The sequence below is a fragment of the Schistocerca gregaria genome, chromosome X, assembly GCF_023897955.1.
Source record: "Schistocerca gregaria isolate iqSchGreg1 chromosome X, iqSchGreg1.2, whole genome shotgun sequence".
Taxonomy (NCBI): Eukaryota; Metazoa; Arthropoda; class Insecta; order Orthoptera; family Acrididae; genus Schistocerca; species Schistocerca gregaria.
The window spans coordinates 816,689,271-816,706,206 of record NC_064931.1 but is presented as its reverse complement, the minus strand read 5'-3'; the positions used below and the strand labels follow the sequence as shown (position 1 = coordinate 816,706,206).

The 16,936-nt window shown below is 43.5% G+C and overlaps 1 protein-coding gene across 1 annotated transcript in view; it reads left to right on the top strand.

Moving 5' to 3' along the window:
* Positions 1–567: 567 nt before the first annotated feature.
* Positions 568–16,936, top strand: part of LOC126298335 (dynein axonemal heavy chain 5) — a gene marked incomplete at its 5' end in the record, with an annotated part of 791,472 nt that continues 775,103 nt past the window's right edge. The window contains 2 exons of the mRNA XM_049989632.1: positions 568–717; positions 14,408–14,494. Of these exons, the coding sequence (XP_049845589.1) occupies positions 568–717; positions 14,408–14,494 (237 nt within the window). The remainder of the gene's footprint in view (positions 718–14,407; positions 14,495–16,936) is intronic.

The following is a 16,936-nucleotide window of genomic DNA, read 5'->3' as shown; positions in this document are numbered from 1 at the left end:
CTACCCATTCTTCTTCTATTGTATTTCTTTCCCCCATTCCTGTCAATTGTTCCCTTATGCTCTCCTTGAAACTCCGTACAACCTCTGGTTCTTTTATTTTATCTAGGGTCTTATGAACAAATAAAGCGAGTTGGGTCTCACACGATCGCTGTTTCCGGAATCCATGTGACGCTATGAGTAACAGCCTTTTGCGTGGTTACCGACGCGAAATGTCCACTGCATACAGTTCCTTCATCCGGTTCTCACGGAAATCTTTTGAAATGGATCTGCAATAATTGACAACAGCATTTGCGGTGTGGCAATACGTACGCGTAAATGCCAAAGCTCATTTGAGCTGTCCTATAATGTCTTCCTGTCGACTCGTGTCACTGAGCTCATTCCATACAGTCAGTTGCTACATACACACTACCTCTCTGTCAAGATTCGCGTGAGCTGTAGGGGTTCACATGACCGGCTGGTAGTACGTCTTCACCACCCGCAGCGCTGTAAAGAGACAAGTGTGCTTTTTTAAAGGGTTATTACTATTTTAACACTTAAATACTATATGTATGGCCAATAATTTGTGCGTGGGTGTTGCAGAGGCGGCGCGAGGAGTGCGAGCGGAAGGCTCGCCGCGGGGAGATGGACCCGCGGCTCGAGTTCACCTTCCAGCTCCTCATCGACGGCACCGGCCTGCCGCGCGCCGAACTCATGGACTACGTCTTCGATGGAAACATGGTAAGTACTAACCTGCTCCTAATTAACATTTACTGCTCTGGATAAGGCCATTACAAAACTGAACCATCCATTTTTCTACCTAAGCCAAGGCCACCATGAAATATGCGTTACCCATCCACGGATCACGTTTGACTTTATGCTAATGATCATGTTTCCAGACGAAACGATGTAATTCTTTGCTTTAACCTTCACGCGCTCGCGCGGGCGGTGAGGTGACCGCCTTTTTGCAATTTCGCGCCGTACTTACTCCACAAAGGTAACGAGGCGGCGGGAAGGACATGTATTCTCTAGCTGCATCTTTATCCGACAGATGCTGCTCGAAGTTCGCCCAAGTCGCACCTCTCTGCCTCTTAGGACAAGTTCAAATAGGTCCGAACACGTTTGGCGGTCAGTTTACCGACTTGCGAGCGCTTACGGCACTTACAAAAACGGTCAGTTACCACCTTGCTAGCGCTTACGAGACTTTGTTCTACTCGTCTACTTCGGAATGTAAGTATTTCTTGTTGTAATTCCCCTATAATTCCTCACTTTTATAGACTCTTCCAATTCTCTAGTGAATGTGCAAGTGCTCCAGAATTTCAACATCAAGAAGAACACAAGGCCTGCATGTATATTTTTCCTCTTACTTGATTTGGCAGGAATAAATTTGTTACGCATTTTTCAATTCTACACAGGTAATATGAAAGAAGAAACCAGAAGACAATTCTTACATGCGTTATCTTTGGAACTGATGAGCGAAAACCTGAAAGAAAGAGCTAAATTGAAGCATTTACCAAAAGATTTGTTAGTATTTTTGGAAAATTACAGAGAGAGTGACGTAGTTTATCGAGCTGTATCAACCCCTACAAGGAGAGGAATATGTTATTTGTGTGGCTCAAAAAGCAATATAAAAACAAAGCGAGAATGCGGTGAATGTGGAAGAAACGTCTGTCTACGTCATTCAACCACGACAGTTACGTGCAATAATTGTTGTCAGCCTCAAAACGAAAATGAAATGAAAACAGACTGATCAGCATTTTTCATCTGACAGAAACGTTTGTGACGTTTTCAATCAAAAATTCTTTTTTCAAAGCAAAACTAGCTTTTCTTTTGACGAGTTAAGACAGTGAATAATTCTAGTCTTAAGTATTACATTATATAGTCCCAAACCATTCCAATTACAAAAATGTTCTTATATTTCATTTGGGTATTTGGCTTCCTTTTTGTATCCCATCGTATATTTTATTGTTAAATAAATAATTTTGATTACAAGTGTGTTTGAAATATTGTGTGAGATATCCTATGTCAATATCTTACGGAAATATGACCTTTAAAAACGGAAAATCTCAAGAGATTGATGAAAACTCTCGGGCGGTCGGCCGACCGCCCACGCGAGCGCTCGTGTGACTGTTTCTAGCGCGAGCACATGAAGGTTATCCCTGTGGTGCCTGACGTTTGATGAGGAGTAGGTACCCTTACGGCAGGGAAGTTGGAATGTAGGCGGCGCTATCGACGAGTGATAGAGGAATGGTAGATATGTTGCCGTCCTCAGAAAATTACTGCACTGCAGCTCTTGGTGTTGTCCATAACAAACATTCTGTTGTGTGGTTCTTAAGTTTTCGTACAGCGTACAGTCCTTATACTGACTTAGAAACCTGAAACTGATAATAGGGCTTTCCTCACTCACTTGATGTCTTTTTCCCTAACACGAAGTAACAAAAACCTACTACCAAACTTTCAAGACACATCTTTCACCCACAGAGGAAGGAAATGTCCTATATGGACATGGGTGAAGAAATACTTTCCTCCGTGTCAAAATGCGTATTCTACAGCTCTTCATTTTACACAAATCATGGAAAGCAAATAGTAACAGAATGTACTGGCACAATGTAACGTATCTCTCTCTCTCTCTCTCTCTCTCTCTTTCTCTCTCTCTCTCTCTCTCTCTCTCTCTCTCTCTCTCTCCTCTCTCGTGGGGTTCCTGCAGATGTCGCCGCATCCCACATACCCGTCGCCTTTTTACTCGTTTTCTTCTAATTTTATTTTCCTCATAGCCTCCTTTACCCCATCTATCCAGGCAACCGTTGAACTTCGTCTACTCCTTCTTCCCCCAGGTAGTACATTAAGATCTTTGGTTATCTGTCATCTGTCATTTGTATTGTCTGTCCATTCCAGACGAGCTGCCGTTCTTCCATTCAGTCTGTGATAACTGTCATGACTCTGGGTCATTTCACTAATCATTGTATTCTACACGATCTTCTGAGATAGTCCATTCCTACAACTCTCAATTTGTTTTGTCTTTTTCCAGTAAGATTCCAGCACTTTCATCCAAAGGTCTTTACGTTCCAACTTATTTTAGGAGACAATATAGAGAGTTTAGCTTCTGGGTTTCCCACGGACTACTCGTTTCTGTATTTCCCAATTACTTGTTCCGTCTTCCGATAGTAAGCTACCCTAATATTTCAATTTTTACATGCCTTGACGTGCTGGCTCTGTACTATTATGTTCCATACATTTTCTCCACTGCACAGGTAGAGTCTTTTGGAAATTTGTTTTCAGTATTTCTCTAATAATTTGCTTATCACAAAGCAGATTTCATCTTCCTCACTGACCACCAATACCCAGTCATCTCATAAGAAGGTGTACAAATATTAATCCTTTGTTGTCTGATTGCCCATTCCTGCAGATTTTCTACTCTATAGGTCTATGGCTTCGTGAATGTATATTTCAGATAATGTAAGAGATAAGAAGCATCCCAGTTTTAATTCTTTCGTAGTTCTGGAAGGCTGTAACTATTCTTCCAAAGTTTTTCCCCCTTAGCGTGTTTTACTATTACGCGGTATTGGTACTCGTGACCTAAGCGGCTCTGTGAAACTACCTTCGACCTCATTTAATATAACAGCTGCTGATCGGTGAAAGCTGCAACGACACCTTTTAAAAAGCGTGAAATCTATGTGTGCGTATCATATTAAAGGATCCCAAAATGTTGTAAGAAATTCCCTGAATTACGTTGTTAATCTGTTCGTAATTTCCATGTTACTGGTTGAGAGCACCAGTGAGCACATTTCTTCTCACTACAGACTTTATTTCAGTCAATGCTCACAAAATTTATTTGCTGTAATGGTTTCGAATAGGCTGTTCCAGTACTGCATCATGGGGCTCGGACGATGCAGAGCCCGTGAGCTCACTCGCAGGCACGCGCAACTAGCACGGGCTACCCATCATGTAGCACTCTTGCACGCGTTCTGCACGTGCGTGAGTCTCTCTGCGACCCCTGCTCGCTGGCACCAGGCCAGGACAGTAAGGTCACGTACGCTATGCTACAGCTGCCTTACTGCCTGTGTGTCAGCTGTCTGCCAACCCCTGCTCACCACAGCCCGGGGGGACCCGGCCGTTCGGGCTGGAAGATCTTCCAGTCATTATAGATACCCCATAAATATTGTTTGGCCTCAAGTACGAACCTCAGTGAAATGATGAGTTAATATGCTTTGGTGCAGGCGTCGGCCAAGCAACATACACTGGAGAGCCAAAGAAACTGGTACACCTGCCTAATATCGTGTATGGCCCCAGCGAGCATTCAGAAGTGCCGGAATACGACGTGACATCGATTCGACTAAAATCTGAAATAGTGCTAGAGGGAACTTACGCCATGAATCTTGCAGGGCTGTCCACAAATTCGTAAGAGTTCGGTGGAGTGGAGATCTCTTCTGAACAGCAAGCCGCAAGGCATTCCAGATATGCTCAATAATGTTTATGTCTGGGGTGTTTGGTGGCCAGCAGAAGTGTTGAAACACAGAAGAGTGTTCCTGGAGCCATTCTGTAGAAATTCTGGACGTGTGGGGTGTTACATTGTCTTGCTGGAATTGCCGAAGTCCGTCGGAATGCACAATGTACATAAACGGAAGCACATGATCGGACAAGATGCTTACGTACGTGTCACCCGCCAGAGTCGTATCTAGACGTACCAGGTGTCCCATGTCACTCCAACTGCACACACCCCCACACCGTTACAGAGCGTCTTCCAGCTTGAACAGTCCCCTGATGACATGCAGGTTCCATGGATTCATGAGGTTGTCTCCATGCCCGTACACGTCCATTCGCTCGATACAATTTGAAACGAGACTCGACCTACCAGGCAACATGTTTCTAATCATCAACAGTGCAATGTCGGTGTTGACGGGCCCAGGTGAGGCGTAAATCTTTGTGTCGTGCAGTCATCAAGGGCACACGACTGGCCCTTCAGCTCCGAAAGCCCATATCGATGATGTTTCGTTGAATGGTACGCACGCTGATGGCCCAGTATTGAAATCTGCAGCAATTTGCGGAAGGGCTGCACTTCCGTCACGTTGAACGATTCTCTTCAGTCGTCGTTGGTCCCGTTCTTGTGAGAACTTTTTCCAGCTGCAGCGATATCGGAGATTTGATATTCACGGTGCACTGGTGAAACAGTCGTACGGGAAAACCCCCACTTCATCGCTACCTTAGAGATGCTGTGTCCCATCGTTTGTGCGCCGACTATAACACCACGTTCTAACTCACTTAAATCTTGACAGCCTGCCATTGTAGCAGCAGTAACCGATCTAACAACTGCCCGAGACACTTGTCTTCTATGCACTATGTGATCAAAAGTATCCGGACATCTGGCTGAAAATGACTTACAAATTCGTGGCGCCCTCCATAGATAATGCAGGAATTCAGTATGGTGACGGCCCACCCTTAGCCTTGACAACAGCTTCCACTCTCGTAGGCATACGTTCAATCAGGTGTTGGAAGGTTTCTTGGGGAATGGCAACCCATTCATTACGGAGTGCTGCACTGACGAGAGGTATCGATGTCGGTCGGTGAGGCATGTAACGAAGTCGGCGTTCCAAAACATCCCAATGCTGTGATGTAGGATTCAGGTCAGGACGATTTGCAGGCCAGTCCAATACAGGGATGTTACTGTCGTGTAAGCACTGCGCCACAGCCCGTGCATTATGAACAGCTGCTCGAATGTGTTGAAAGATACAATCGCCATCCCCGAATTTCTCTTCATCAGTGGAGCTCACAAGAAGGAGCTTAAAACACCATTGTAGGCCTGTGCTGTGGCAGTGCCACGCAAAACAACAAGGGGTTGAAAAACATGACCACACCATAACACCACTGCCTCCGAATTTTACAGTTGGCAGTACATGCGATGGCAGATGACGTTCACCGAGCATTCGTCACAGCCACACCCTACCATCGGATCACCACATTGTGTACCGTAATTCGTCACTCCACACAACGCTTTTCCACTGTTCAATCGTCCTTACACGAAGCGAGGCGTCGTCATAGTACTTGCAGTAGATCCTGATGCAGTTTGGAATTCCTGTGTGATGATCTGGATAGATATCCGCCTATTACACTTTACGATCCTCTCCAACTGTCGGCGGTCTCTGTCAGTCGACAGACGAGGTCGGTCTGTACGTTTTTGTGCTGTAAGTGTCCCTTCCCGTTTGCACTTCACTATAACATCGGAAAAAGTGGACCTAGGGATGTCTAGGACAGTGGAAATCTCGCGTACTGATGTATGACACAAGTGACACCCAATCACCTGATCACGTTCGAAGTCCGTGTGTTCCTCGGAGCGCCCCAGTCTGCTCTCTCACAATGCCTAATGACTATTGAGGTCGCTGACATGGAGTACCTGGCAGTAGGTGGCAGCACAATACACCTAATATGAAAAATGTATGTTTTTGGGGGTGTCCGGATACTTTTGATCACATAGTGTAGGCGTTGTCGAACGCAGCTCCGTATTCTGCCTGTGTTACATATCTCTGTATTTGATTATGCATGCCTACACTAATTTATTTGGCGCTTCAGTGTATATGAGCATTTGATAATGATTAAGCAGTCGAGCCCAGTGCAACTAAACAATTCTGTGAGCATTGACTGAAATGAACCTTACAGTGTGGAACAATGCATTGCCTGGTGTGATAACCAATCGAAATGTGTTAGCCTTGGTCGTCGAGTTTCCGAGGCAGTGCACAAAAGAGCGAGACTTCGGAAAATTTTCAATGTTCCAATTACAGTGATCCGTTCTTGAATGTGAAATAGTTTTGCAGTATGTCTAGTATCGGAATCGTCAGTGCATTGAATTTCAGAAGTATTTTCACTAAATACTATTTGCGTTCGGATTTAAATAATAGTGTTTTTTTGGTAAAGAAAAGGGTGTCTTCCGCTAAATTCTTTCCGTAAAGACTATGAATTAATGTGAACTGTTACTACAAATTCATTGAAAAGAAAAAGAAACTAATGAGCTATTTTATTTCAGTATTTCTGTTGATGAGCGTTTACATGTTTTGTGTGATGTTTGTATGGGGCTCAGGGCATTTTGAAGTGACAGTATTGTATTTCAGAGTTGCTATTTGATCTGTTTACCTTACCAATGTAAACAAACAGGGTACCTACCGGCGTTGTCTGCCAAAATAGTTATACCGTGTATCAAAGTACTTTGGAAATTTCCGGTAAATGCCTTGATACGCTTGGTTTAATAGCACTAGGGATGATTTAGGTAAGATCGACTTTCACTCCTTGTGCTAGCAGCACAAAATTTAGAGGGCATACTTGCTTGCTGTTGTTGTGACCATAATGGCGAAGTGCACCGTCAAACCCAGCATACGGAATAATTGCGATAGAGGTGGCGGTAACTTTACAGAACTGCTAACTGGCCATGTTACTCTTTTGGACGTGAAATTTTTAGCACGCTCACCATTATCACCGATAAATGCATTACCCAAGCGTCTAACTGAATCCCGGATGTACTGATGTATTCCTAAAGAATTGCGTATGGTATTGTAACCATTCACAATACGGGCACGAAGACTGCATCTTACACTGGGGTTAAGATGCTAACGAATTTTCAAATTCGGCCATAAATAAAGGTTTTGGTTCGTAGGAGGTGAAATCCATAGATCAATTCTGCATCTTACTATTCACCTTACCACTTGTCACGGAAATGAATATAAAAAAACAACGGCAAAAGACGCTGAAATAAGGAGGAGCTACATCACGCATGGAGAACACGATAACTAAGAACGTATTGTGAATGTGTCCACTGAGTATGGGCAGAAGAACATGAGGCACTGACAGACCAACAATGCTGGCCCGAATATTGTCAGAAAATTTTTCGACAGTTGCATGAAGGTTCACTTCCGCTCATACGAGCCGCTTATGAAAGTTCACAGTCTCATAAAGATAAATCAGTACCTCATACGTGGATAGCCCAGTTTCACTGAAATAGTTGTTGCCACATTGATGAATAAACTATTCATAAAGGCGTAACTGTGCAGGAAAATCAGCTACCCGTAACGCCTACACAGGTTGTAAATGGTATAGCTACAACTAGGTTTCGTCCAACATTATACAGACGATAATATAGTCAGCACTACTTCTTACAGCTTCACGTCATATGCTGACTCTATTCCGTCGTCAGATGCATGACGAATTGTCTTCCTTAAGCTGCGGCGTGCTCGTCCTCCTAGATCTCCCCTAGTTACAATTAGCAGGGTTCAAAGTCCCATGCTCCCTGAGATAACGATCAGTTGCTGCCAAGATAAACTGTCGTGGCACCTCCATCCTAGAAATCGCTATCGATACAAACACTCAGTGATATAGCCTTTAATGTGCGCTAAATTATGCATCAAATAGGCATAAACTATCCTCATTTGTCTTCACTTTCATTGCACTATACTAAAAACAAGAAACGTGACTAACACTGCGCAGAGGGCGGGTTGGTCTCTCACTATCCTTCAAACAATCTGTCCACCTACCTGGATAGGCTTTAGGTTTTCTGCCCCTTTACTCTGCGATAGTAGGTACAGGTTGAACCGACAGAAGCAGCGTTGACGAAAATTCGACTAAATACATACCATACAAAAGGCCATACTCTACTTCATGGGTAGTAGCTGAAAGTTAAAAACTATCGATCGTTCGGGATTCTTGCATGAGTAGTTTGAAAAAAATGCCAAAATCTCCTTTCATTTGGTTTATTGTCTTTAAAACAAGGAAAATGGCTGTCAAGTCCGTATTTAATATCCCGACATCAACTATGCAATGTTGCTTACTGTCTCTGTAACAAGTTTACACCAAAGGCAGCCAGAAGGTATTTAGTCCGACGCAATGTTTTAAACGTCTTAAACAGTCACTGACCCAGGACTCCTTCCTAGTTAACACATTCAGTCGTTCAGTAAGCTCCTAAAGAAGTGCTCGCCGTAATATCTCGTAATCTGCACGAAACACGCCACGCGGAGTTTATGGACGGCATGAGATGTTCACACGCAAATATCTCTTTAAATAAATCACTCACAAGGCTCAAACTTACAGTCCGCAGCTCGTGGTCTAGTGGCTAGCGTTGTTGCCTCTGGATCACGGGGTCCTGGGTTCTATTTCCGGCCTGGTTGGGGACTGGATGTTTATGTTGTCCTCATCATTTCATCATCATTCATGAAAGTGGCAAGATTGGACAGAGCAAACGGTGGGAATTTGTACGGGCGCTGATAAACGCGCAGTTGAGCGCCCCATAAACCAAACATCATCATCATCATCAAACTTTCACTAAATACTCAGCACTGGAGTCGCTTTTAGTTCCTGACACGAGAACCAATCAAACGCGCGAATTTCTTCATTTTGGTTCAAATGGCTCTAAACAATATGGGACTTAACATCTGAGGTCATCAATCCTCTAGACTTAGAAATACTTAAACCTAACTAACCTAAGGACATCACACACATCCCTGACCGAGGCAGGATTCGAACCTGCGACCGCAGCAGCAGCGCAGTTCCGGACTGAAGCGCCTGGAACCACTCGTCCACAACGGCCGGCTTTGTTTTTGGCACAAATTTTATCACCGTGATTTAACATTGGCGTTTACCAGAAGACGTATCCCCAGCGACTATATCGACTTATAGATCTGAGGCACAAATTCCTACTCAGATACGAGGAAAATGCTGAATTCCTATTGGCTAGTATGTTAAGCAGAAAATCAGATCATCTCGTCCACTTCTATACTCGCGGTGTTTCTAATATCAGCCAATCGGATTACACTACGTAATTTAGACTAGAAATCTCGTAATTCCGAAACTAAATAAAAGTTAATGAATACGAAATACGGGTTTTTCAGAAAATAAATTACTAATAAATTTAATACTCCACGCCACTTCTGGATGACTTTTAGAAAATCAAGCTCACTCAAACGTCACAAATTCCCCTACTGCAAAAAAAAAAAAAAACTTTCACATGCATACATATACATAGTTTTAATCCAATATCACGTTCTAACTTTAAATATGTCCTCCATTCGCTCAATCTCTCTCCAAAACACTGACACAACCAAAACACGATGAAATAATAATTTTCTAATGTACTTTTAATTACGTCAGAATTTTTTTATAACGAAATTAAAGCAAATTCCAGGAAATTAGATTATATGAACCTATCGTCTTGGTTGTAGTTTCAGTTGACAGTATAGACGAAAACATTACAGTCCATTACTCAGCTTCACAATGCCAGCACGGTTATTATGTGTTTTAGGTACAAATTTCCATCTCCGAAAGTACTGAAATTACTGATTTGAAATTTTGACAGTATGGTTGTTGTTGTGGTTGGCAGGAGAGCCAACCGTACGGTTAAAGGAGGCCGAAATGCACACGTGTTAGCTCACGCAGGCTGGTGTGAGGTCTGGAACATGACAAGGGAATTAGAATTGAGAAAAACGGACGTAGCTGGTGGAATACTTAACTCTAATCCATTAATGACGACCGTCGCCCTTTATGGTACATGATTCACAATATCAATAGTACGGATACTGGCTCCTTGCTAGGCCGTAGCAAATAACGTAGCTGAAGGCTATGCCAACTATCGTCTCGGCAAATCAGAGCGTAGATGTCAGTGAACCATCGCTAGCCAAGTCGGCTGTCCAACTGAGCGAGTGCTAGGAAGTTTCTCTAGACCGGCCGTGTGGCGGCGCTCGGTCTGCAATCATAGATAGTGGCGACACGCGGGTCAGACGTACACTACCTGACCGCGGCCGATTTAAAGGCTACCACCTAGCAAGTGAGGTGTCTGGCGGTGACACCACAGTTGTTGTCATAGAATTTGATATACTAAGAGTCTAAAAGATCGACTAATATTTAATAGCACATCTTCAGATTTACAGAGAATATGTGTAACGTGTTGCACGCAACGTTAGGCAAGTACACGGCTCGCTCGCCCTAGAAAGCGAAGTAAATATTTCTGAATTCCAATCAAGAACGACTGCCAAGAGGAGATACATAGTAGATATCCTCCTTGTAACAAAGAAGCTTAACTCACTTAATAAAGGCAAGGCCACCGGCCATGATTGTATACAAGTCAAATTCATCTCAGAGTTGTTATTGTTGTCTTCAGTCCTGAGACTGGTTTGATGCAGCTCTCCATGCTACTCTATCCCGTGCAAGCTTCTTCATCTCCCAGTACTTACTGCAGCCTACATCCTTCTGAATCTGGTTAGTGTATTCATCTCTTGGTCTCCCTCTACCATTTTTACCCTCCACGTTGCCCTCCAATGCTATATTTCTGATCCCTTGATGCCTCAGAACATGTCCTACCAACCGGTCCCTTCTTCTTGTCAAGTTGTGCCACAAACTCCTCTTCTCCCCAATTCTACTCAATACCTCCTCATTAGTCACGTGATCTACCCATCTAATCTTCAGCATTCTTCTGTAGCACCACATTTCAAAAGCCTCTATACTCTTCTTGTCGAAACTATTTATCGTCCATGTTTCACTTTCATACATGGCTACACTCCATACAAATAGTTTCAGAAATGACTTCCTGACACCTAAATCTATATTCGATGTTAACAAATTTCTCTTCTTCAGAAACGCTTTCCTTGCCATTGCCAATCTACATTTTATATCCTCTCTACGTCGACCATCATCAGTTATTTTGCTCCCCAATTAGCAAAACTCCTTTACTACTTCAAGTGTCTCATTTCCTAATCTAATTCCCTCAGCATCACCCGACTTAATTCGACTACATTCCATTGTCCTCGTTTTGCTTTTGTTGATGTCCATCTTATATCCTGCTTTCAAGACACTGTCCATTCCGTTCAACTACTCTTCAAAGTCCTTTGTTGTCTCAGCATTTTTATTTCTTCTTCATGGGTTTTAATACCTGCTCCGAATTTTTCTTTTGTTTCCTTCACTGCTTGCTCAATATACAGATTGAATAACATCGCTGACAGGCTACAACCCTGTCTCACTCCCTTCCCAACCACTGCTTCTCTGCATGCCACTCGATTCTTATAATTGCCATCTGGTTTCTGTAAAAATTGTAAATAGCCTTTCGCTCCCTGTATTTTACCCCTGCCACCTTTAGAATTTGAAAGAGAGTATTCCAGTCAACATTGTCGAAAGCTCTCTCTAAGTCTACAAATGCTAGAAACGTTGGTTTGCCTTTCCTTAATCTATTTTCTAAGATAAGTCGTAGGGTCAGTATTGCCTCACGTGTTCAAACATTTCTGCGGAATCCAAACTGATCTTCCCCGAGGTCGGCTTCTACCAGTTTTTCCATTCGTCTGTAAAGAATTCGGGTTGGTATTTTGCAGCATGCTGATAAAATAGATCCATATTTAGCAATTATATACAACCACTCGCTCACAGAAAGATCCGTACCTAAAGACTGGAAAGTTGCTCAAGTCACACCAATACCCAAAAAGGGAAGTAGGAGTAATCCGGTGAATTACAGGCCTATATCACAACGTCGATTTGCAGTAGGGTTTTGGAACATATACTGTATTCGAACATTATGAAGTACCTTGAAGAAAACGGTTTATTGACACATACACTCCTGGAAATGGAAAAAAGAACACATTGACACCGGTGTGTCAGACCCACCATACTTGCTCCGGACGCTGCGAGAGGGCTGTACAAGCAATGATCACACGCACGGCACAGCGGACGCACCAGGAACCGCGGTGTTGGCCGTCGAATGGCGCTAGCTGCGCAGCATTTGAGCACCGCCGCCGTCAGTGTCAGCCAGTTTGCCGTGGCATACGGAGCTCCATCGCAGTCTTTAACACTGGTAGCACGCCGCGACAGCGTGGACGTGAACCATATATGCAGTTGACGCACTTTGAACGAGGGCGTATAGTGGGCATGCGGGAGGCCGGGTGGACGTACCGCCGAGTTGCTCAACACGTGGGGCGTGAGGTTTCCACAGTACATCGATGTTGTCGCCAGTGGTCGGCGGAAGGTGCACGTGCCCGTCAACCTGGGACCGGACCACAGCGACGCACGGATGCACACCAAGACCGTAGGATCCTACACAGTGCCGAAAGGGACTGCACCGCCACTTCCCAGCAAACTAGGGACACTGTTGCCCCTGGGGTATCGGCGAGGACCATTCGCAACCGTCTCCATGAAGCTGGGCTACGGTCCCGCACACCGTTAGGCCGTCTTCCGCTCACGCCCCAACATCGTGCAGCCCGCCTCCAGTGGTGTCGCGACAGGCGTGAATGGAGGGACGAATCCCGATGTGTCGTCTTCAGCGATGAGACTCGCTTCTGCCTTGGTGCCAATAATGGACGTATGCGTGTTTGGCGCCGTGCAGGTGAGCGCCACATTCAGGACTGCATACGACCGAGGCACACAGGGCCAACACCCGGCATCATGGTGTGGGGAGCGATCTCCTACACTGGCCGTACACCTCTGGTGATCGTCGAGGGGACACTGAATAGTGCACGGTACATCCAAACCGTCATCGAACCCATCGTTCTACCATTCCTAGACCGGCAAGGGAACTTGCTGTTCCAACAGGACAATGCACGTCCGCATGTATCCCGTGCCACCCAACGTGCTCTAGAAGGTGTAAGTCAACTACCCTGGCCAGCAATATCTCCGGATCTGTCCCCCATTGAGCATGTTTGGGACTGGATGAAGCGTCGTCTCACGCGGTCTGCATGTCCAGCACGAACGCTGGTCCAACTGAGGCGCCAGGTGTAAATGGCATGGCAAGCCGTTCCACAGGACTACATCCAGCATTTCTACGATCGTCTCCATGGGAGAATAGCAGCCTGCATTGCTGCGAAAGGTGGATATACACTGTACTAGTGGCGACATTGTGCATGCTCTGTTGCCTGTGTCTATGTGCTGTGGTTCTGTCAGTGTGATCATGTGATGTATCTGACCCCAGGAATGTGTCAATAAAGTTTCCCCTTCCTGGGACAATGAATTCACGGTGTTCTTATTTCAATTTCCAGGAGTGTAGTAACTCCAAACTTTACTTCTTGGAGGACTGTCACAGATATATCAATGCGAGCAATCCACAGGAGAGAGAAAAGTAAGGGAGAGCAACTCTTTAGCACAGTCGTCATGTCTTTTTAACCACTGCATCTTTGAAATGGTAGTTTTTCAGTGGCTGCTGTTACTGCTTCGTCAACACCCTTCTGCTGATTCTGTTGTTATTCTGTTGACAGGAATTCTCCAAAATGAGTAATACGCTAACACTGTTATGAAACTTACATACAAAAACTACAGTTTTCACAGGAACTCCACATTGCTATTCACGTCCTTTATCACCAATCCAGTGCCCAAAACGAAATACCAGAGTATATAATAAATTAGGTTTTTATCTTTTCTTTATGCCTATACTTACTACCTAAGTGACATAATACTTATTAAAATACTTAAATGCGGATTTTCTTTACAGCTGGACGAGATAAATCAGTTATTCCTTCCACACATGAGGAACAAGCTGCTGTGGTTCTTTCAAGAAGTGGAGGAGCCAGAGATACCCGCCACAGCGGAAGCGGTAAGCCAAGGTCAACGTCCTCGACTCCTACCGGATAGTTTGTTTTTAATAAATGCACAGTGAGATCAGGAGTGTATTAACATTTCATCTTCAAACTGTAGACACCTGGACGTATCTGTGTAATTTTCAGTCATTATAATCGTCAGAAAACACTGCGCCGTACAGAAATGAGACGTCAATGAACATTCCTCGGTTCAGCGCAGTGTTATGGCCAGTATTCATGGACGTGTGTCGTCATCCTTATTTTCTTTCGTTCAAATATCCCTCACTGAATGAGATGAGAACTAATTCACGAGCAGGAAGAGTTCACTTCTGTGCATGGCCAACTTCTTACAGATTATCTGTTGTTGTCATAACTCTGGTCAGGCAAAATCTACAACTAATGTAGGTTAATTCTTACAAAGAAGAAGACAGCAACCAGCCACTATTAATACTGCTATTTATTTAGGTAAATAGCGCCGTTACCGGTTTCGAACTGGAAAGTTCATCATCAGACGGCTGTTCACATGACCTGCAAGACACACTTTACATTATCATCCGTTTTCGATTTTTATTCTTCCACTGTGGCGAAGTATTTTTAGTGTGTTGTTGCCCTACGGTAGAAAACAGTGTTAGAAGCGCCCTATGTGAAAATAACTAATCTTCAAACGATGAAATACAGAGTAATTAAACATGTGAGGTTAAGCGGTTAAGGTACTTACGTCGAAAATTCCGCGCAATTTTGTTGCGAAGTTGGAGTATTGTATTTTTCGAATTTTCCAAAATGTATCCAGCACTTACGTAATTTGCACATCACCATATCGTGCAAAGCACCACACACACACCAAGAAGAATTTGCCACATGTGAAGTTATCACAAAGATTGCAGATTTACAAATACAACAGTATCAGAGACGTTCTCTCTCAGAGTCATCACAATATACAGATGGCTTTGATTTCACAGTATGACTGTTTTTAAAGAATAACATAACATAATGAAAATTAAAACACAACGATAATCCTTACATTATGGGCATATAATATTACAGATGAATTTGACAGATGTAGTAACACGCTTGTGTGATCGCTACTTTTATGGTATTATGTCAATACTGTGCTAGATACAAGGAGCAACATAGAGGCGAGATAAAATGAATAATATGACAGTAACAATTATATTAGCATATGGTGCAATGAATTTTGAATCAAGTATAGTAGCAGTAAAATACTTTTTTTTTCAAGGGATCAAGGTATCATTGCAAGTATTTACACTGCAAAGAATACCATATTCAGTGAGCATTAATTACAAAGAAATTGGGAAAATGTGATGGCCAGTTGTATGAATGTTACTTATATGGTATTGTGTAAATACAATGCAATAAACAGGTGACAACATATACATGAGATACATGAATAATGTGACAGTAGTAATTACATTAATGTAGCATGGCACACCATTTTTCTTTTTAAATCAATTTTACATTTGCAATAATGTGTGATTGAGCAGGCAGCCATATTATGAAGTAATACTTTATTTGTATTATTGATGGCTTGTTGTTGTTAAAAGGAGTAATGTTTATTTATGTTTTAGACGGGATAATAGGTGAGTGAAGTTTTGTAGAAAGGTTGCATTGGCTAGCTCTACACCTACATCTACATCCATACTCCGCAAGCCACCTGACGGTGTGTGGCGGAGGACACCCTGAGTACCTCTATCGGTTCTCCCTTCTATTCCAGTCTCGTATTGTACGTGGAAAGAAGGATTGTCGGTATGCTTCTGTGTGGGCTCTAATCTCTCTGATTTTATCCTCATGGTTTCTTCGCGAGATATACGTAGGAGGGAGCAATATACTGCTTGACTCTTCGGTGAAGGTATGTTCTCGAAACTTTAACAAAAGCCCGTACCGAGCTACTGAGCGTCTCTCCTGCAGAGTCTTCCACTGGAGTTTATCTATCATCTCCGTAACGCTTCCGCAATTACTAAATGATCCTGTAACGAAGCGCGCTGCTCTCCGTTGGATCTTCTCTATCTCTTCTATCAACCCTACCTGGTGCGGATCCCACACTGCTGAGCAGTATTCAAGCATTGGGCGCACAAGCGTACTGTAACCTACTGCCTTTGTTTTTGGATTGCATTTCCTTAGGATTCTTCCAATGAATCTAACTCTGGTATCTGCTTTACCGACGATCAACTTTATATGATTATTCCATTTTCAATCACTCCTATTGCGTACTCCCAGATAATTTATGGAATTAACTGCTTCCAGTTGCTGACCTGCTATTTTGTAGCTAAATGATAAGGGACCTATCTTTCTATGTATTCGCAGCACATCACACTTGTCTACATTGAGATTCAATTGCCATTCCCTGCACCATGCGTCTATTCGCTGCAGATCCTCCTGCATTTCAGTACAATTTTTCATTGTTACAACCTCTCGATACATCTACA